The sequence below is a fragment of the Clinocottus analis genome, unplaced genomic scaffold (genome assembly GCF_023055335.1).
Source record: "Clinocottus analis isolate CAN_PGR_092001 unplaced genomic scaffold, fCliAna1.0.p SCAF_8, whole genome shotgun sequence".
Classification (NCBI taxonomy): Eukaryota; Metazoa; Chordata; class Actinopteri; order Perciformes; family Cottidae; genus Clinocottus; species Clinocottus analis.
Window position 1 is genome coordinate 16261636 of NW_027176240.1, and position 22722 is coordinate 16284357.

General features: G+C 42.8%; 1 protein-coding gene across 3 annotated transcripts in view; it reads right to left on the minus strand.

The window, feature by feature from the left end:
• cdh23 (cadherin-related 23) overlaps positions 1 to 22722 on the minus strand; it is a 164170-nt gene that overhangs the window by 117062 nt on the left and 24386 nt on the right. For all 3 annotated transcript variants that reach the window (XM_068567305.1, XM_068567304.1, XM_068567302.1), the window contains exons 4-6: positions 10775 to 10917; positions 10456 to 10503; positions 9982 to 10074 (exon numbers count right to left, since the gene is read on the minus strand). In XM_068567305.1, coding sequence (XP_068423406.1) covers positions 9982 to 10074; positions 10456 to 10503; positions 10775 to 10917 — 284 coding nt within the window. The remainder of the gene's footprint in view (positions 1 to 9981; positions 10075 to 10455; positions 10504 to 10774; positions 10918 to 22722) is intronic.

Here is a 22722-nt window from a genome sequence, read left to right on the forward strand (position 1 = left end):
GCTTGAATGGATTGATTGCCAAGTGCAGGGAGGATGATGCTTTCCCCGACTTCCTTGATTACCACTGCATAATACGCCAACAGACATTAAGCAATACGTTGCTAAACATGAAAGAGATCATGGTTGTGGCAACAAAGATCACCTATTTGAGCGAGAGCTCTTCCCAGACGGCTGTGCCATGCCCATCTGGAGAAGGCTGACTGCGAGCACTATGACTTTTTGCTGGACACTGGTGTGAGATGGCTCAGTGGGGCGTAATTCCTGCAGAGACTTACAACCAACAAAATGACGATTGGTGGCCGCTAGACTTGGCGTTTTTAACCGATCTTACGTTTTCAACATTTTGAATAAGCCTTATTTAGAGCTGCAAAGAAAAGACAAAACCGTGGTTGATATGATGAGCTCAGTTCATGCTTTCAATCAAAAAATGCAACATGAACTGAACGACTCATGGTGAAGTTCCCCATGATTTGGGGAACTTCCAACACCTTGCGTCAGAGCTGGAGACGCAACTGAAGTCGTGTGCGCAACTTGACAGAGCAGCTGGACAAGTGTCTCTCAGAGATTCTTTATATATATATATATATATATATATATATATATATATATATATATATATATATATATATATATATATATATATATATATTAGGGCTGGGCAAAGTTTAAAAAAAGTAACTGATTAATCTCATGATTTTTCTGCGATTAATCGCATTATGCACCAAATTCAATAATGAAGTAAAAACTAGTGTATTGCAGCTTTTTTTTAAGTAATGTTATCAGAACAATACAACAGCACTCTGGAGCAACAGCAAGTGAACATACATACATAAATATCAATAACCTCATTCCGTGCACTTTACTTTACCTTTACTCTTATTAATATTAATCGTTTTATTTTTTAATTTTGTATTTTTACTTGCATCCTTACTTATTTACTGCATCTTTACTTATTTAATTATTACTTACTTGTTTTTATCAAAATTGTTATACTTTCACTTTTATAGTTAAATGTTCTTTGTTGTTCCTGTTGTTGTTGTTGTTGTTGATGTTGTTGTTGTTATTGTTTTGAAGCACCTTCCGCCAGGATAAATTCCTCGTTTGTACAAACTTACTTGGCATTTAAACGGTTCTGATTATATAGTTTATAAATCTATTTTTCTTTTTTTTCTGAACAGGTACTGTTCAGTAGTAAGGGTCCCTGTGAGGGACAAACTACTCCTTCTTTTGTCCATGTTCAGTCTGTTGCCTACCTTAAATATGTTAAAGACCAGCAACTGATTCACTTTATACAAAAGCAATAAGTGCTTTTCATGTTTTGCCGTTCAGTTCTTCTTACTCGGTGAGAAACGTACAGAAGCGACATAACAATACATGCTTTCATGTCAGTCGGCGAGGATACGGAAGCACGCGCACGCGCACCTACATGAATCGCCTTTGTAAAAAAAAAGTAAAAGCAGTGCCGTAGTAATGCGTTCATAACGTGCATCTTATTTATTTATTTTTCAGGTTTGATTGACCTCACGCGGGCCGGACTGAGAGAGCCGTAAGACGCCAAGGTCTGAACTACACCGTCTGGAGAGATTTAAAGCGATAAGCCGCTCCCAATGCAAAAAAAAAATAAAAATGCAGTTAACGCATGATGAAATAGTTAACGCAACGCCGTTAAAGGACTGCCAGATTAATCTTACATTAAGGAGTTAATCTGCCCAGCCCTAATATATACACCAGCTGATTGCTCGCCCCCGCCCACCCCCAGCTGACTAGGTGCCTACAGCGCCACCTGAAGTACTGGAGTGTGTGGTGCAGGGTATTGTTGTCCTACTCACTCAGTGTGAGTAGGACAGAACCAGCTCGCAGGCGTCATCATGTTTAACCGGTGAAAAACAATTACATCATGAAATAGATATATCTTTAGATTATTTATTTTTTTTAAAAATCAAAAATGTAAAAAAATGTAAAAATGTAATTTAAAGGTGGTTCTGCTAAAATCAGACAAGATGCCATCAGACTGAATAGAATGATTACCAGAAAATGCAGCAGAGATTTGACGGGCCTTAGGATGGAGCTTAAACATCTGTTTGCCACCTTAATTAGTTTGAGAGGGTGTTTGTTGTGGTTGTCATGTATAGCTGCTGCAACACATCTCTGTGGGATGTGAGGTGTAAATTGAACAGTACCGGTAACAGCAGTAAAGAAAAAAAACAAAAACACATTGTAACAGCCTTTCAACTACCAGATGAGTCCAAGTAAGTCATGCTTACTTGGATTCATCTCAATGAAATATCCAAGTAAATCATATTCCACTCTACAGCAAGCGTTTGTACAGGTAGGGCTTGCTGTACGACAAGAAAGAGGGGCACATGTTGGGAGCAGTACCAGTATTTCTTTAGTATTCCTATTCCTTTCGTCCTTACTTCTCTATCGATAATGTTGTATTTTTCTTTAACGCCTCTCTCCCTTCCATCTCAATTGTGGAAGTGACAGCCAAAACAGATTTGGGCAAATTGGACGGGCTATAAAGCTCTATTAAGGAAAAATCTAGCCACGGTCTGAGGAACAGTGAGGGGGAGGTGCATATTCAGACGCAGAGGAAGACAGAGGGAAAGAATTGTTGAGGAATTTGCATAATGCCAAAATGGAGCCCTGGTAAAGTTGAAGGCACGACTTGTAGCTCGACACATCCCCTCCCCCACACACACACACACACATTCATTTCACTCTTCTTTCAACCCATAACCATGGCCTTTGTGTTTATGTTGATGTGGCAGACAGACAGAGAGATGATCATCAGGCTCCTGCTAAATATGGAGGGGGACTGACAAGGTGCACAACTGTCTTTAATGTTAGCAAAACCCTGTCAGAATCCACAATTCTGCCAAGTAAGTGTTAGAGGGAAGGAGAGTGCCAAAGGCAGAGGGGGGTGGGGATGCAGGGTGGGACACACATATACTTGAAAGAAAAGGGAGAGCGAGGGAACGACAGGTTGATTTATTCAAAGAGTGAGGAGTGGGTGAATCAAACTTTAATGGCTTTTGGGAGTGCAAGCCGCTCTCTCTCTCTCTCTCTCTCTCTCTCTCTCTCTCTCTCTCTCTCTCTCTCTCTCGTGTGCTCCCACCTTACCCCCCACCGCCAGAAACACACTTTTCGATGGTCACTCACAAACACGAGCCTTAGCTTATTTTGACAGACAAATCTGCGCCCATGTCAGCGTAGCACGCGAATCAAGGTGCTCTTCATGCTCAGTGGGATAAAGTAAATGACAGAAAGATAAAGAGGAAGAGGAGGTGATTTACCTTCACGAGTGGCAGCATACGCGAGGCGCAGGCAGTGCTTGTTGCTTTAACCCCTGGACTGGAAAGGATGCGCGGAAACAATTGTTCTCCAGGCACGACATCCTCTTTGACAACTCACTTAAGCTACCACTTGCCCTGAAAGGTTTACTTAAGTCCACAAATGAATCATCGTTCATGCAGGTGTTTGACTGCACTCACTCCTTCCAGCATGTGCTGTCAACACATGAACCCAGGATACAGTACATATCCATAGTGGCTTTTTGCAAATGGGAATCTACACCTCCACACACACAAAACAAATCATTGAAATGCAAAAACTGATATTAAGGGGCTCTTTCTGCCTGAAATATGAGGACAAACAGCTGGTAAAACATTCTGGGCCTGAAAATAAAGCGGCCATATGCACTGTATTCCCATTGTATGAAAGAAATGGAGGCGTGAGTGTAGGAGTTTAGATTAGTTTGTAGAGGATGATCATGTGCTATGTTCTAATCAGTGCTGTCAGACATAATCACACGGGTAGCTGGAGAAAAGATCTAAAAAACACAACAGCTGACTGTTTCAACACTTCTTAAAGCACTTTGTTGCTAATTCTATTCATGACTTCAGGAACAGCTTCTCATTTGCCATTGTAAACTGGAGAAAATGTAAATTTCTTCATTAAGGATATTTCTTTCGAAAAACCACAACTTTTGCTTCGAATTGGGTTCCAGCACCGAATCTTTGTCGGGGAAAGTTATAAATGGAGCCCAAAATGAGTAAAATATTGACTGCTTCCCATTTAACCTTCTCACTTTATCCATTTTTTTTTCTCCCTTTCTCCCTAAATCCCTCCCTATGGGGCTCAGGGTCTTAGTGTCAGGCAGAATTCTCTTTGAGACCTGCGCCTGTCAACCAGCCACCACTCAGCTCAGTTACCACGAGATTCAATTACGCTCAACCGGAAGAGATGCTCCTGAAATCATTACGGGCTAAATCCAAGTTCTGGGATGCAGCGCGCGCGTGCGTGTGTGTGTGTGTGCGTGCATGTGTGCGTTTCAAAAAGAAGGCATGCGTTTGCTGGCTTGTGTGCAGGATGACTGTGTCATGAGGTCACATATATTTTTCAAAAGAAACATATTCCACTCCTAATTTTCTTTTAATATAGAGAAACTTGCTCTGACATTCGTCATCCACATACTGGCGGTGCTGCATTAGAGCAGAAATATATCGGGTTGTAACCTGGTAAACAAATTACCGTTGGATGCTGGAACCTGTCGAGATACAGGGCAGAAGGCGATAAAAGATTACGGATTGAATTTCAGCTTTTAGAAGTGGAAGAAGGCAAAGAAGAAAAGGAATAGAACAGATTCATCTATGTTCTACCTGACAGCGACAGAGGGCACATCAAATAGTAGGTGCCTCTGTTTTGCTGCCAGAGCCCACATCAAGCACTAAGCAGCTCATTCACAGGCGTAATAGGAGCTCTCAAACACACTCTGCCAATATTATCTCAAATATGAGCGCATTTGTGTGTGTGTGTGTGCGTGAAATGCTGTCATGCTATTCATCTCAAAATTGTTTGGATGAAGTAGTCGCCAAAAGTTTGGGGCTAAACATCACACTAGTTTGAATGCTCGGTCGTCATTGTGTCTTTGAACAGTGGACACACTTCCCAAACACACCAAATAATACATGTCACTGAGCGGGAGCTCTGTTCTGGGCTGTATACCACTAAACAAATGTTGGATTGAACTATAGTTACTAGTTTTAGGAACAAGCATACCTTTATTCGTAATTCTTAAAAAGCAAACCAAATACCGAAACTTCTTCTGCATGTTATCAGACCCGACTGAGGGGCTTCTCTTTTTCTTGATGTCTGACTTTCACCTAAGGGGTTTCCACCTTGGGCAGACCTGCTCTATGACATCAGCCGTCGTTCTTTAGAGCTTACTGTAGGTTAGAGAGGGACATCGAGAGATGGCTGATAGAAAAGAGAGGCTGAGGAGGGATTTGCTCACCTGCCTAATATACCTCAGAAGCAGTACACAGATCAGGTTTGGAAATCTTATCAACTAGAGCCTCTTGCCTGTTTGCCCGATACATTTAATCCATCTATGTGGCGCATGAAAGCACTGGTCTGAAGTCGGCTATACAGTCTTGTGCTCATCATTATAACCTGTGTTATCGAAGGCAGGGTTCTACTGCACCTATCTACTATAGGTGACCATGAATGGGAGTATTGGCAAGAGGATGGAAGAGGGAAAACACGTATGAAAGATATAAATTATGACTGAATGTATGTTAGGAGTGTGTATATGTCTTTGTGTGTAGGACAGAACACTAAGGTTTGTCAGCATCTCGCAGCTGCAGATTGCAACCAACAGAACTTCTCCAGTGTGCTGCGCTTGTAGGAGAGCTACGGTGGCAGACGCGGAAAATCACAAATGGTCCAACCTTTTTAGCTTTTTTTGCTCCACATGGAACAAGGTCGCTGAAAGCTGCAGGTTTGCTGAGACCCTCAGCTCCTTTAAATCCAGGTTGAAGACTTTTCTGTTTGCTGTTGCCTTTAATTGAACCAGACTCAACTGCTGCGTCTCACTACTGCATTTTATTTCTTAAACTGCACTGCAACTTTTACTAATTTTATTAGTATTTTTTCTTGACTGTTTTAATGTTTTCTTAACTGTTTTTAAATCTGCTTTTAATGGTTTTATGTGAAGCACTTTGAATCGCCTTGTTGCGAAAATGTGCTATACAAATAAACTTGCCTTGCCTACCTAGAGCTTGCATTTGGTACTGTAGAAACATGGCAACCGGCTCCATAAAGACAACCCGGTCTGCATGTAGATATTAGGGTGACCAGACGTCCAGATTTAGGCCGTACAGTCTGGATTTTCAATGCCCTGTCCGTATTTGTCCTCCTTTTTGGAGCCGCGCACCAGCAGTTCTAAGATTTAACTGTGAGACGCGGAGAAAAGTTGATGTTGTCATCTTTAAAAATAGAACATCTTTGATGTGACATGCCGAGTCTTGGCCAATCAGCGTTAAGATGTCTACAGCGGCCATTTCTCAATAAGCGATCTTCTCTTTACTTGATGAGAACACTGAATACGACTGTTGTTGAGTCACAAAATGTAATTTTAGGATGTTTTCAGGCGAGAAGTTCGTTGTTTAAGCATCAAATCTGTGGTCGGTTTGTCACGAATCAGCCGACTGAAACGCTACGGAAAGTGCCGCATGACGTTGTAAAGCTTCGCTTAGCGTTCAGAATCCGTTGGAATTGCATCCAGTTTGTGTATTACTTTCTGTCGCCAGCAACAAGTTCCCTACTAAGGGTTAACCAATGATATACAGTTATATATATATATATATATATATATATATATATATATATATATATATATATATATATATATATATATATATATGTATATATATGTATATATATATATATATATATATATATATATATATATATATATATATATATATGTGTGTGTGTGTGTGTGTTTATGGTGTAATATAGATGTAATAATAATATAGTAATATATATGTGTTATATATAATATATATATATGTGTAATATATTATTGTATTATTATGTAATGAACAAAAATTAATATGTACTTGTTCATGTATTTTATATATGTACTTATATATTTATATAGATACACATATAATTGCAAACAATTTGGTCAAAAGTAAAAAGACACCACTGTAATTCAAAATAAAATAATAATCTTAAATTACGAATCTTAACCTTTTTCTTAGTCAAACTGATTGAACTTTACTGTGAATAAATAATAAACTAATAAAGATTGCTCGTTTATAACCTCAAACACAAATTATATATCATGTTTAAAAACGTCCTATGTGATTATTCACAAAATACCGCATAGTGTCCTTTTTGGTTATGCATACGGTCACCCTCGTAGATATGAACGGCCACTTCGAAGCAAACAGTGATTACACACTGATGAAAACATACTTAATCATAATATTACATTTCTGCCAATAGATGTGACATACTGTTCTTTTAAAAGGTAGAAAACGGGAAGCAGAGGTGTACAGGTGACCAAGATAAAACTGTGTTTGTGGCCAGTGGCCGCCACGCATGGAACAGCAGGAGATGGCACACACTGGGCCCACTTGGAGAAGTTGTCAGTGCTGGCGTTTCGATACTATCGCAGTGGCACTAACGGAGAGACCGGCTCCCAGTGGGGGAGTGCGAGGGTTGTTCTGTAAGTCATGGATGGTCCCGCAGTTGCTCAAACAGCAGCTCTGTACTCCACAGACACACACTCCAAACATGTTGTTGATAGCGGGCTTGCTCGACAGAAGGACTACCTGTCGCGCTTTGGGGATGTGAAAACACTTCTCAGTATGTTGCATGCTCACTCCATCTCACGCAATAATGGATTTGGGTTGTGGCCCATCTGTTGTTCTATCAAAACATTATTTCTGGTGATAGCCTTTTCTCCTTGTATCCAGTCTCTGCTGCTGTCTGCCGGAGTGTGTGGATGCTGTAAATCTGGCCAGCTCATTAGCGCTGACAGAGGGAATGCTAGCAGCCCACCTGCTCCCCTTCACCCTCTTTATGGCTCTACAAATTAAAACGACATTTACACACACTCTCCCCCTCTTCTCCTCCGACTGCACTGCTCACCTTGCCGCTCACATTGCATCATCTGCTCAGTGCTGAGCTGTGTCAGGCCCGCCTCAGTATACCTCCTCCTCTGACTATTCTCCTGTTTCAACAACCCTAAAGCCCTTTGAGTTGTTTTCTTTTTGCTTCCATCAATCTGTTGCATCTCTGTGTTAAGTTCCATCTTTGTCTTTCTGTCATGCCACTTCTTTTCCTTTTTACTACTCTGTCAACCTTCACATCCATCACACTTTTCCATCTTTTTCTCTGTTTGATGAAGTTCTGCAGCACCATCTCGTAGAGCTGATGGTACTCCAACCTCCAGTTACTCTGGCATGTCCGGTGAGTGACGGCATGATAGAGTGAATCAGCAGCATGTTTGCTTTGCCCGCTTGGGTTCAGCGAGGGTCACAATGAAGGTAATGAGGCCATAAAAGTGGAGGAGCGAAAGTTAAGGGTAAACCGGATGAGGTGAAGATGGTAGAGGAAGAGGAAACGTGGTACAACGAGGAGAAAATGAGGACCTAAACAAACATCGTTCCCAAAACTCCCTCTTCAAGGTGGAAGAGAAGGAAGGCATTCAATGGAGAGCTCCTTGTGTGCATATTGGACGTAAACTACATTGCTTTTGCACAGAAAATATGAATTAATTGTCTGTGTAGCATTCATCAAGACAGTCAAAATGCATTACACCTGCATTAGTCTCACTCTGCTTACATACACACATTTTTCATATTTGATTTTCACTGTGACAAGCTCCAACTCTTTTCAGTGCAGCGAAATGTGAATGACATGAGACTCACGGCTGTGCCTAGTGTTTTAAAGGATCTGATCTTCTGCCACGAGTGTATTGGCTCAAATGAAAAGGCCTAAATTATCCAAAGCACCAGGAAGACAGGACTGACATGAGCAGTAATTCACTGAGTGATGCAAGGGAACTAACAATATGTGAGTGACTGAGGGTCAAACACAGCTCTGTTTAATGGCTTTCCGGAGGCTAAACTGAAGCCTATTGTTTGCAGACCTTGGAAAGTCTGCATATGGACTTTATGTGAGTCCGACATAACTGAGGAGTGATTGCATTGGCCTGAGAGAACCTGGTGGGTGGTCTAAACTGCCTCGCCTTAACAGTCCTCCTTTCTCCCATTTATTTGCCTGACTTTATGGATTGGGGAGAGAAAAAGCCAGTGGCTTTGAAGATTTGGTGAAGACTCAAAAAGGGGTATGTGCTCAATATAAACAACAAGATATGCGTGTGGGTGTGTGAGTGTCTGTTTGTGTGTGTGGATTTCAGCCGCTGTTTGAAGTCTTCCACTCCACTCTGGCAATTACTTCCATCAAGGATTAGATGAGGGAGAGGGCAAAGAGGAGAGAGGAAGATGGAGAGAAGGGAGCGCGAGGAGGGAGGTAGCAGATTCAGGGAGAAGACAGAGAAGGGAGAAAAGAGATTGAGGTCTTCACTGCAATAAGACAGTGAGTGTGTTTCTTTGCTATTAAAGAAAGGCTGTGCACACGTCTAAATATAAGCTGGAATATAACTCCTGAAATCACGGGAAGATTGCAGTTGCAGCTAAAGACCAAAAACACAACTGTTGATGATGACCAAAAAGCTGGATGTAACCATCGTTACAATAGTTAACATTGACGTGAATTTGACTTCTTTTTTTTTTATGTTTTCTGAAATTTCAGAAGCAAACCAATAGATATCTTTCAAGAAATGTTTGGTAACACTTTATAATAACTGCTCGCTAAAATGCATGAGTTAAGTTTGAGTAAACACTTAATTCATTATTCATAAAGTATTGTTCCAGACTTTTGAAACGATGGATTCAGCAATTGTAGCTAAAGTAGTAAATAATGCTTCATAGCATGCACTTATTATATATGTGACCAAATGTTTTTTTTGGGATGGTCAGTTTTTCTGCTGGCAAGAAATAATATGGCAAATGTACATATAATAGATTTTTGATTGTCTGCAGGTAGAGATGCGCCATGTTATGAGACTGCTAGCTTGGCTACAACAAGTTAATAGGTGAAGCAACTTTCTGCTAGCCTCACCTCCAGGATGTGGACGGTGTAAGGCTGCCCGTGGAAGACTGGCGCGTTGTCGTTCACATCTCCAATCTGGATGTTGACCGTGTCTTTGACCACCTGGGGGAGGAAACACCTTGGTGAAACTGTTCCCAAGCCTCCTCCTCAAGTTACTTGTCAGGGAACAGTGCTCAGTGAAAATGGGTAGCCACAACAAGCCAAGAATCAGAGTGAAAGAAAACAGGGACAAGTGTGTGATAGATTACCCGCGGGCAAGAGGAGGTTGAACGTCAGTGTGTTTCAGTAACTAAAGGGTGAGACAGGTGTCAGAATGATTATATGTGCGAAAGAGAAAAATAAGGATGTGAATGAAAGCAAGCGACTGAAAGGGAGAAGAAGTGAGAGTGAAGGTCTCTCTGTGACATTTGGTCGGGCTATATCCAGGTGTCAGCGTGTGACGGAAGGTGTCATAACTGTGATCACAGTGCAAATCTCTCTTACCTCTTGAATGTCACTCACGTAGAATTCAACCTGCATCTCGGACTTGGCCTGTCGGAGACAGAGATCAGCGTAAACACGTGGTGCAAGAGAGCTGTGCAGAAAAGCATTAAAAAAGACGTAAAAGACCCACTCTGAACTCAAAATCCTTCCTTTTCATCCCTCACTGCTGAAGAGTATTACAATTTCCGCTGCTCTTTCATCATTTGATCATTTACATTCCATCTCGTATTTTCAAAATTGTCCCGAGTGTCTTTACTTTTATGTAATGCCATTGGTTTGGTAATGCGGGAGTGCGTTAGTGTTCGCTTGGTGCTCATACCTCACGGTCCAGCTGCTGCCGGAGCCAGACCACGCCAGTGTCTTTGTTCACAGAAAAATACCTCATGGCCTCTTCTCCTGAAACGCCATACATGAGAGGTTCCCCCTCAGGATCAGATGCCTTCAGCTGGGCCACTGAAGAACCTGCCAGACGGAGAGTCAAAGGTCAGGGGTCAAAGGTCTGACAAAGATCTTTAATTGGCTACGTGACCTCATATTCCATAATCTACAGAACAATAGATCGCAAATGCACACGTGATTCCATTATTTCTACTGACATGAAAGGATATGTTACGGGTATGATAAACATTTCCACGCATGTGTGTTACTCTGAGGCGTTTCTATTATATAAAGTTTCTATTATATTGTTGTTACCAGTCTGAATGTGTTAGATTGTCTTCACACACAAATAAAGGGAGAAAATAAGTTGACCTGCAGGGTCACGGCAAATATATTGATGTTATGACAACTTGCTCCTTCACTAAACTAATGCCGTGTGGGTAAAACAAGACGCATTTTCATGTTAAGGATAAAAATGCCATAACAACACACACACACACACATGCACGCACGCGCGCACACACCCACACAAACACACACACAGCACATACAAACCCAATAGCCTGTGCAGGGGAAGAGAGGAGGGAAGGCTTTTTAATTGGCGCTGCAGTGGTTCATAGAATTCATTCGTCACAGACACCAGAGCTCAGACAGGCTGGCTAATCAAACCCGGAGGTGGAGCGCCATTAGGCCGGCAAAACCACCATGCTGGACGGAAGTGTCAAGAAGGGCAAGGCGGAGGTTCGGAGGGGCATGGAGGACAGCATGGAGACCCCTCAACGCAGAGGGTCAACGCTCATTACTGTCAAGGGTGAAACTGCCCGGCGAGGGCATCTGATGCGCTGAAGGGGAGAGTGAGCTAATACCAATATCAATCACACACAATGGACCTCCGCGGTTCTGAACTTGTATCGTGTTTTCGTTTGACACCAACATACAACATACGTACAGATAAAATGTAGACGCGCATATACAAGTTCATCAAGTCGAGATTAACTGTAGTTCCGGAGACATCGCACTCATCTGTAGTCCTCACAACTAAATAGAAATAAGAGGGTTTTGAGCATGATTGGATGGACGAGAGACTAAATCCAGATCACACGCACACACTCGTGTTCTCTCCCTCACCTAAAGGTACTCGATCAAACCATCGAGGTTCGGCCGAGCTAAAATCAAGCCTGTCGCTGGCGCACCAAAATGCTTAACACAACGACCAATTAGGCTTCACAATCACACAGCCCTCTAGGTTTATTAATACACCCCAATTTCCTATGAAAAGGGAGGCAAAAATGACTAATTAATACAACGATTTATGAACTCCTCTCATTGCGTCTAATGAGATTTATGCAAATTCAGCTGCTTTCAATATGAGTTATAATTTGGTTGAAGACGGTGCAAATTGAGCATTTTACTTCATAGTCATCAATAATAACTGTTGTTTTTTTTTTCCCCTTCTCCTTCCGGCCCTCTCGACTGTGGAGGAACTGTCTGCTGCATGTGGGGAGACGTACACTCGAGCGAAAGATAACAAATGAATGATAACCAAATCATTTGAAACTAAGACTATGTATGAGCGCCACAATCGCGCAGGAAGATTAACTTCCACTGTGAAAAGACCAAGCCATTAGGCATATGGGTGAGATTATCTGGCCTATGTGCTGGACGTGAGGCTAGAATATGTCTACATCTGCTGAATAAGTCTGCAAAGGAATATCATTCAGTTAAGATTAGGTAGTGCACTATATGTATGAATTCATTTCAATTAGTCATCAGATTTTTTTTGTCACGTCCCGACAAAGCATAATTGATGCAATGAGGGAAAGAAAAGGATTTACTTTATTTTTGACATTTACTTACTTAAAAACTTAGTTGCCGGAGATATATAACTGTGACATGGTTGTTTTTGACTTCACTTGAATAAATAACCAGGATATTATATCCTCAAATGAATCACAGAAGATGAGGATATTCTGGTGGCCTATTTGGGAATTGAGTTGAGGCCTTATTGAATTTCACATTAAAGTCAGAATTGGGTTTTGGTTGACGTTAAGTGTAGTTTTACTTAGTTTTTTTTTTATTATTTTGGTTCAGGGTTCTGGGACGATTTAGAATTGTGTGCGTGCATGCATGCGTGTGTGTGTGCGTGTGCATGTGTGTGTGTGTGTGTGTGGGTATCCTTCTCATGCTTATCCATAACACTGTGGCACCAAGCCCTTTCCCTGACAAATGATGCTATTTAGCAGCAAGTGATGCCAGTATTACTGTTATGAATGATACAGTGCACATTAACATTGTCCCTCCCCTTCTCCTCTCCTCTGCAACACCGCTCTCATGACAAGAGCGATGGGCTGGAGGACCATCTCTCTACCTCACCTCTCTCTCCCCCATTGTCCCCTGAATACTGAATCCTCAATTTTCTTTCTGCATTTAGACAGTAAGGTCAAACCAGAGCGACCAAAGCAGTGCTACATGTAGGAAAATCCACGATAAGCTAGAGACACCTGGGGGGGCCAAACCAGAACCCTTCAGAGATGTGTGAACTGTGGTTAATTCAAAAATTAGACTCATTCTGTGATAAGAAAGCTAACAGAATATGCACAGTTTCAATGAGCCTCTTAAAACCCTGTTCCCAAATATTTCAAAATAAGTTGAATGCATCGGAAATAAGGCACGAGTATAATTTTCCAATTGATTTACTTCTGCAGCTCATATAGATGTGATCAATAATATGAAATTGAAAGAAGCCAAACTAGAATAATTAACTGGTCGACGAAAATGCTTTTACTTTGGCGATACTTCAGAGAAAATCTAAAGAGAATATTGGAAGCATTTAGGGCTTAAATTGGTGGAAAGTCAGCAGCGGCAAGATATCACATTCGCAGGAATGAGTCGGACATCCTGAAAACATAAAGCCTCCGGACACGGCTGTCGCCTGCACAGAGGCATGAAAAAGGAAGCATAGCAGAATGAGTTAGGAGAGCGTTTACAGGAAAAAGGAAAATTGAAAGGAAGAGGTGCAGAGGAGCTGACTAATGTTGTTTAATTTGACTTAAGTAACACATTCATTCCCAAAGTTATACGAGTAGGATTTCTGCATTAGGTCAAAACATCACTGCTTCACTGAGGCAGAGATGAAAAACACACGCACTGCCATAAAACCTGCAAACTGACGAAGCTGGAGACTGAAAGTGAAGGGCGAGAAAGAAGAAGAAAAGTAGTAGGACTGGCTAACCTACACACCGCTGCATGTTTTACTCAGCCCAATCTTTTAGGGAACGCAAGGGAGCCAATGGGGCCTCTAAATCAGCCGCTGCAGGACATCAATCCCAGCTGGATCGATGGGAGTCGCACGCTGTAGACGGCGGACGAGGCTCGGCCCTGCCCTGGGGCCGCAGGACGGAGGACGGAGGAAGAAAAAGAGGCTACAGGCCAAAGCCCTGTTTATTATGTGGGTGACATCTTCAGACCTCTCGTTCATCTGAGCGCTGATTCAGTGAGACAGGCACTGTCAGGACTGCAATTTCACGCATGTTGTGAATTATAGCTTTGAATTTTATGGTGGACAGAGGCTCAATGGGTGTATGGGTTCAGTACGCCATCGACCAAAAGAACAGCAGAAAGAACAAAAGAAAACATTAAAAGACAGGGCAGAGGATTCTTGAACTTTACCTGCTTCTTATAAATAATTGAGGCATTGTCTTGAGGCAGGGCGAGTGAGCTTCGGGCTTGAAGTCATCCAATCAGTAGGCTGATGAGTCAGTATGACGCCACTCATGTTACCGCGTTGTCTCTCACTGACAAAGAAAGCCTTCAAACACATCAGCAACACTAAGTTGAAGCCTTGCTGCCTCCCATCAATCACTCTCATCAAAAATTCACAACGGGCAAACCCTGTCTCCGGCTGACTGGCAGCGTGAGCTCATTCAGAACATTGAATTTTGCTCCCTACTTCAAAGTGCAGCGTTTGCCACTTTATGGATGACCACGTGAAAAAAGAAAGAAAAAGGAAAGTCTTCACATGTGTCACACGGATGAGTCGCGATAATGCGAGTGTAACTCCAAACCTTTTCATACCTTTCAGTCGCAGACCAGGCCCGCAATAACAGCAGAGGAGCGCGCTGCAGAGGAGCCCTTTAAACCACGTCCCGCTGATGGACTTTGCGCCATTAAAACAAAATAGGTCCCTGTTTTATTCACTATTACAGAGAGGGAGTGTGTGGTATCTGCTTGTTTCCATACATTAACCAGCAGAAAGGGCAGAAAATCCCCCTATTTTCTTATTAAATTGACAAAGAGGACTATGGCTGTTCCCTGTGGCCATAACAGAGCACCACAATATGAGCGTGATATTCAACCTAAGGGCTGAAGAGTGGAACTGTGTGCTGCACGTTTGCGTTGATCAGGACTACCAACCCGCTGTTTTCAGTCACTTCATATGAAGCACTTTGATTCACGAGTCAGATTCCATCAGGGGATTCAAGTCATTGTTACAGGCTCATCCTTTTAAGAGATCTCCTGGGGCACATGCATTAACTTGCTCCCTCACCTCCAGTCAGACACACGACAAATTGAACTTTCTTCTTTTGTCTTCACAAATAAGATGGAAAGGAGTGGAAATGAACTCATCACCGCTTCCTTTGCCGGCGGTGCCGTGTGCTGCGTTAATGTCTCGAGATGCACGCTCCTTCCGGGAAGCCAGTTGGTTGTGGAAATAAACTGTGGCCAGAAACTGAGTGCTTGGACCTCTATTTCCATACAAAGAGAGGTATTTGTTCAGGGGGCATATGTAATGGCGGAAAAAGAGGATGCATGCAGATTTAGTTTATGGTTTTTTGTTTTGTTTTTAGTTTATTTAGTCTACAGTGTATTTCCCCGTAGGACGAAGACAGCCATGGAGTGTCGGTAAATTCTTTTCCTCAGGGAGGTCAATTAGACAGAAAGTAATAATAAAAAGAGAAAAGATAGAAAGAGAGAAAAAGCTCACTGATTATGTTTTCATGTCTTTGTGCCACAAATAAACAAATGCAACATATTCTCAAATTGACAAAGCAGCTGCAGATTAGTGCAATTTACTTATCAAATAATAGGTATAAATTACAACTGTTGTTCTTTAAAAAGGCAGTTATATTTTTGTCTGTTGGAAACAAGCTACTTTATCTCACCGAAATCCTAAAATTTTAATAGCTCCTTTGAAACAAGACATTTAAGAAATTCTAATTTTCTCTATTTTTTTTCACTGGCCTTCTCTCCTTTCTGTGTCTCTGTGTGTGTGTGTGTGTGTGTGACATCAATAACCGTGATGGGGAAGAGAGCCGAAGACAAATAGTGCCTGGAGTCTGGCTTTAAGTGACTCCTGTGTTTCAACAACACACGCCGTGAGAGTCCTTGGGAGGCCGTGTATTAATCCAACAGATTTATGACTAAATCTGTCACGGATGGGAGGCGAACACCCTCCGCCTTTTCTTTAGCCATGCCTATGAGAAACACACACACATCCTAAACATTTGCGTGTGTATCTACACAGCCTTTAAATAATCAGATTTGCTCTGTGTTCTCAGAAACATACCGTATGCATTTATTTTTAAAAAAAAAGAATGAATAACTCTGATACGTTTCGGCAAACGCAGGTACACAATTACTGGATGCACTGTGCATTTAGTCGATATTTACAGTAAGTGTCCAAGGCCGTCCGAAAACAAAAAGGTTTATGTATCGATAGTTTATAATCCCAAAACTCGCTGAGCTTTAACCTTGTGGAAAAAAAAGACTAAAAGCAAAGTCGGCCTTGTGTTTGTTTCGTGTTCTCCTAAGCTTGTAGAGAGGAGGTATCAAGGGGATTCCTGTGACGCTGTACAGCGTTTTATGTCATGAGAAACTAGCCCTGAATACCTGAAGTAAGAGTCCTGTTTAAAGGCAAAGTAAAGCCCAGCTTTAAGTCACCATGAGTACATTTGGGGGAGTTGCTTACCAAACATAAATCACTCATTTGCGCCACAAACGATGAGACTGATTCAGCGCCACCCAAAGTGAACGAATGGGGTGCGATGCGTGCGTGCGTGATTGACGTCCGGCTCAGGAATCGGCTTTCTGATACACCCAAATGGTGAGATGATGAAAACACTGAGTGACAAGGCTGTGACTAACCAATCACATTGCGAAAGTCGGAGGACAGTGAAGGACATTAGCGGACAGTCATCCCACACATTGGTGAGGAGCGGCAGACCTGTCACTGCAAATTCACACGCGGCTCCGCTCACTCTCCCATCACACAGGATAGCTCTTTGGTCTTGCCATTTTCTATTCCATCCCATCTCAGTATTGCCCCACAAACACACACACACACACACACACACACACACACACACGCACACGTGTTCTCCCTCTCTTTTGTTTTCGTCATCCACTCGTCACGCTCCCCCCTGCTTGTGCAGGCCAGACAGAGCGACACAGGCAGCACTGATAGGAGCGGACAGGTGGCCGTGCGCTACTCGGGCTTCTGGAGTGACGGCCGAGCCAGTCTGGGTCCGTCTTTGTCACAAAAGCAAACGTCCGCCCCGAACACACATGCACCAAGCCAAACAAACGTACCACTCCTGCCAACGTGCCAAAATGTCCATCAACGCTGGCACTTTGTGCCGCCTGCTCGATTCTTTCTTTTTCCGTCTCTGTCTTGTTCTTTTCGTCCCATTTCGCTGCTCACCTCAGTTTTTAATCCTGCTCTTATTCTGTTATTTGCCTTCTCTCTTTCCGCCTCCACACACTCCCTCTCTCCAGCGCTGGCCCGCTGTTGACCTCACCGGGGATGACTATTACCTGAGAGTGAGCTAAATCATGGTCGGGTAATGGAACATGCCACCTTCATTGTGAAGCAACAAACACAAACACACGCACACACGCAGACACACACACACACACACACACACACACTAGCGCTGAGACAAAAGCCCTCTCCCTTTTGGCCTTTCCCCTTTTCTCCCCGTTTACATGTTTATCATTTGGCCTGTGTGTTACTGAAATATAGGGCTGGTGTTGTTTCTGCCGTGTGGATGGAGATGGGGGTGTTGGGGAATGACAGGAGACGGCGCTGAGGCAACTCAGAGTTGACCCTCGGCAGCGGCTGTCATTGGAAGGGAGAGTGTGGATTATTTCCTCAGAAAACAAGGGCTCCTTCTCTGGACAAAAAAAAAAAAAACATAACAAATATGTATGTGAGAGTTTGGAGAATCCGCAGTGGTTTCCCCGTTTTTTTTAATGAGGGCGAGGAAAAGAGCAGGGATGTATTGGCAAGGCACAGGGACACTTTATTGTAACAATACCTTCGGACTGGAAGTGCTTGTCAGGTTTATTCAAAAATAAATTACAGCAATTTAAGTACAGTTTACTGTCAGAGACATCACAAAGCTCCCAAAACGCACGTTCTTTGAAAATTCACAAGATGTTTGCCACATCACTCAAACATTAAACAGGTTGCATGTACAGTACGCTCCCATTTTATTTTCAGTGATAATACGAAGACGAACACTGAATACCAGACACTCATACTCGAATTTTAAGAAGCCAACTTTAGGAATAAATAACTTCACATCACAATTACGGGGGAAAAAATAATGAACAAGTGTTTGACATAGTTCACAAAACTTAACTGTCTTAAGGCTATCTGTAAGGATGCACCAGTCCAGGTTTTTCCGGACCGATACAGATACCTGGGCTTTGGATAGAAGCCAATACTAACACCAAATTGCTATTTAGCATTTGAAGACTAAAACGTGCATGAGCAACTTGGAAATGAAATCTTCAAAAGAAAAAGTATTTTTTTGAATCTCTCATTGATGTTGTTCTTCAGCAGCGCTTTGTTCCTGCGATGTATGTGCTCAGGTATATATTTTTTATACTAAAAACACTGGCCGGCTTTGATTTATTCAGGCAGTTCTCAAATGATGTTGCCACTTCAAATCAGAAAATCTTCACTGGCAAAATGTGAAATCCTGATACCTTGATAAATTGTCCTCATATGTCTTTCAGAATTAGCATAACAATTGACTTGCTACATTAGTTCAGTAGCCAACATCCACTTGCCGGTTACAAGTGGATGCAGACAAGCATCAAGCTGCCGCCGCTGCTTTATTTCCCATTCCCTTTTCATAGATAACTTTATGATGGTACATGCCGGGTTTTTGCTGCAGTTCATATGTTGGAACAGTTGTAGAATTGCACTGGGCTCCATATACGCCACACTAGCATGCCGGATCCTGGTTTGGTCCGGTTCATCTCAGTATAGCTGACTGACTGGCCAGGCGAGGCCAACTCCAACTGGACTTTATCTATATGGGCAGAGTCACCAGTGCATCTCCATCTTCTTCATCTCACTCTCTTATGCCCATCTGCTGTGAAGCCCCTCTCACCCTCATCTCCCCCTCTGCCAATATCTATTCCCATCTCTTTGTGTGTGCATCACCTCCATGCACAGTTTTGCCAGCGCCCAATCATTTTATCCTGCTTCCTTCCATCTCCACCTTTCTCTCTCTCTCTTTCCTTCAACATTTTCCCTCCTACATACCTGCCGCCTAGCTTCTTCCTGTTTTCACCCTCCCTTTTCATGGCTTATCACTTATCTTGTCCGAAACGCTCAGCTGATAGTGTGCTCAAGATGACCAGCAGAGGACTGCAATGCAGACATGCCAGAGTCCAGAGAGTGTGTGAGAGACAGAAAGGAGAGAGAGAGAGAGAGGGGATGGGTAAGTTAAAGCAGATGGTTGCTGTGTGTGTGTGTGTGTGTGTGTGTGTGTGTGTGTGTGTGTGTGTGTGTGTGTGTGTGTGTCTCCAGACTGTTTGCAACGGTGATGCCTAAATCTGATGTCCGGCTTCCGCCATCACAGCGTTTCTCATCCGGTAAAACACCACTCGTTTTATGGATTATAAATGGACTCATTATCTTTAGCGCTCATTAGCTTCAGGTCCTAATTAGCCAAAATTAATATTGTTTCCTGACAAAGACATTGGCACTGGCAAATTGGCAATTGACCCCCTTGGTCAAAATGAAATGAGGAGGACAGAGTGAAGCATTAAAGGAACAGTGTGTCCGTTTATAAAGCATCTAGTGGTTTGTGGCAGATCGCAATCAACTAAATACCCCTCAGCTGTCGAGTGTACTATGTCTTTGGTAAGGAATATAAATGAAATCAATAACATTTCTGAGTGAAGTTTATAAAGAATGACAAACACAGACATCCGTCAGTATCAATCTTGTGCCCACCTGGCTGTTTCGTCTCAGGCGCCACAAAAGTTAACTCATCTGTGTGTGTGTGTGTGTGTGTGTGTGTGTGTGTGTGTGTGAGTGTGTGTGTGTGTGTGTGTGTGTGTGTGTGTGTGAGTGTGTGTGTGTGTGTGGACCAACAGAGAGAGCAGAGCACATGCATGCGGCAGTGTGATAAAAAATGATAACAAAACATGAAAAAGTATTAATAAATACCACCGGTAACATTGGGGCCTATCAGTACTACAATCTTTAGTTATTTAGGACAGGGGCCCATTTAATACCGAGTTTCGGAAGGCATCTCCACCTTCAGATAAAATAAAATGCGAAAGGCTCTTGCTAGACGAAGTGTCTGTTCCGGGCTGCTGTAGAAAAATGGCGGTGCAAGATGTTGGAGTCCCGCGGGTGAGTTTGTGTGGCCATCTGAATGCTGGAATCAGTGGAAAATCAACAGTTCATAAAAACCACAGTATCTCATACGTACAATGGCCGACAGCAGAAAAGCCAAGGATTTGTTAGCAACTGGAGCTTCTCACTGGAGACAAAGTGCTGCACAGAGAAACAAATATTGGAGAGATGAAGATAAAAAAAATAATAATGCCTGATGGGCAGAATGAGAGACAGGCAAAGTAAACAGAAAGGCATCTTCTTCTTGAAGAAAGAAAAAAAAAAGATGTGAGCTTCTAAGGAGACCTGGTAACTGTCAAACACCTTCTTGGCTGTGAGAAAAGAGAGAGGAGATAGCTTAAACCCCACTCTCTCCTCCCACTCGTGTACAAAACCACACACATGCCGTCACGGCCTATCACCGCTCAACAGCTAACATGCGCAGATTTAGATAACTTCGAAACACATTCTAAAGGTACCGAAACACAAGATGTGCAAACACCAACAGCACACATCTGCAGAAAAGGCTGTAGTTACGGGAGCCGCATGGTCACAGAGAATGGATGACATGCCCGCAGCACAATGAAAGAGAGAGAGAGAGAGAGAGAGAGAGAGAGACAGACATACATACAGACAGACATCATTCTCCAGCAGTCGAGAAGACAAAGAGATCTAGACTCCAGAAAAACAAAAGCAAGCACATTTGAGCCAGAGACCGGTCTGTAAATGGGGGACACAGAGTGCAGGCACCCCACTTGTCAATTAATCCTATCTGGCACCAGCATGCTGGCCTTTATGAGAACAAATGTCAGCTTTCAAGACAAGGACGATATAACCTTTCCTCATAGAATGCACACCAGCCTCAGACAACTAGTGTTGGTATTGGCCTCAAGGCGTCCACTATAAGCTGATTCAGCGTTTCATCCGAACAATAATTCAAAGAGTTTAGCAAACTTGCTATTGTGGGACTGATCTTGGCTTTGTGGTCACTAAAACACACTTCAAATTAGAAACGCTGCTCTGTTACTGCGACGAGCTACAGCCCAGCACTTGCTAGTGCAAAGGACAGTGAGAGGATATTTAGCTGATAGTGGAGGGGAACAACAAAATATGATGATGAAAGAGCTCTCGTACAGGTCCCGTCTTTCAGCAGGAAGTCATTTCCTAATATTTCCTAAAACTAATATACAGAACATTTTGCATGTCCCAGGACACTTTTTTAGTGGGTCAGACAATTTTGCGTTTTCCTCGACATTTCATTTTCCCTTTCCTTCTAATCTTTTGCGTTGAATTGGAAAACTTATATTTCTTTGTGTCACAGAAAGATGGTCGGAGGTAACATACAAACAACAACATATTTTTGCTCGAGTCACAACACTAACTGTAGCATGCATGTTTGAATGGACACGGAGAGACGGGGGGAGATCCATCTGACTCATTCACACAGACATGCAGACAGACTGCAGACACACACAAGCATTCCCCCTCCTCACTCCCGGTTTCCCCGCGATGGAGCAGGGAGAGGTGGTCGCTGATGTGAAACATCAATTTCCAGGTTAGCTGCTCTGCGTGGCTCAGGCAGGTATCAGCCGTGACCCACCTGGGCAAGATAAGCAGCTGCAAGTAGCTGATCTGCCACCCAGCGAGGCACCACCCAATACTGGAGAAACGCAGCCAAACACACATTAGTAAACAAAGACTAAAACCTTAAACAGTGAATCAAATTGGAGAAATAATGGAAATACAGGAATGCAAAAACAGCCGTATTACATTTCCACTAAATACATGTTTTAAAATCTCGAATTTAAACAACCGAATTCTGTGACGATGCTGATGATCTCGAGTAATAAAAAAAGGGGCGAGTTGATAACCATCGAAAATATTGTGCTCTGTGATGATTCCGCGTGCTCTCTCTCACTCTCCATCTCGTTCCCAGACACAGGAGAATGTTCCATTTGATTTGAGCCGGAGCTTCATTTGGAGCCGAAAAGAAGAGTGTTAGCTAAATGTGTATCAGTGTGTGTAACCTATCCTCAGTTGGTCAGGTAATCTAACCACTGCCACCATCACAGTGACGCCTGTCAGCTCACTGGGAGCCTTGGCAGCGCTGTTCAACCTGGTGTCGCTTCACGTTCCCACAGACATCTTCAATTAACTTTTACAACCCAGAGAAATATCTCACACACACACACACAAACACACACACCTGCACACACACAGCCTGAATCTATTCGACACACTTCCTCCAT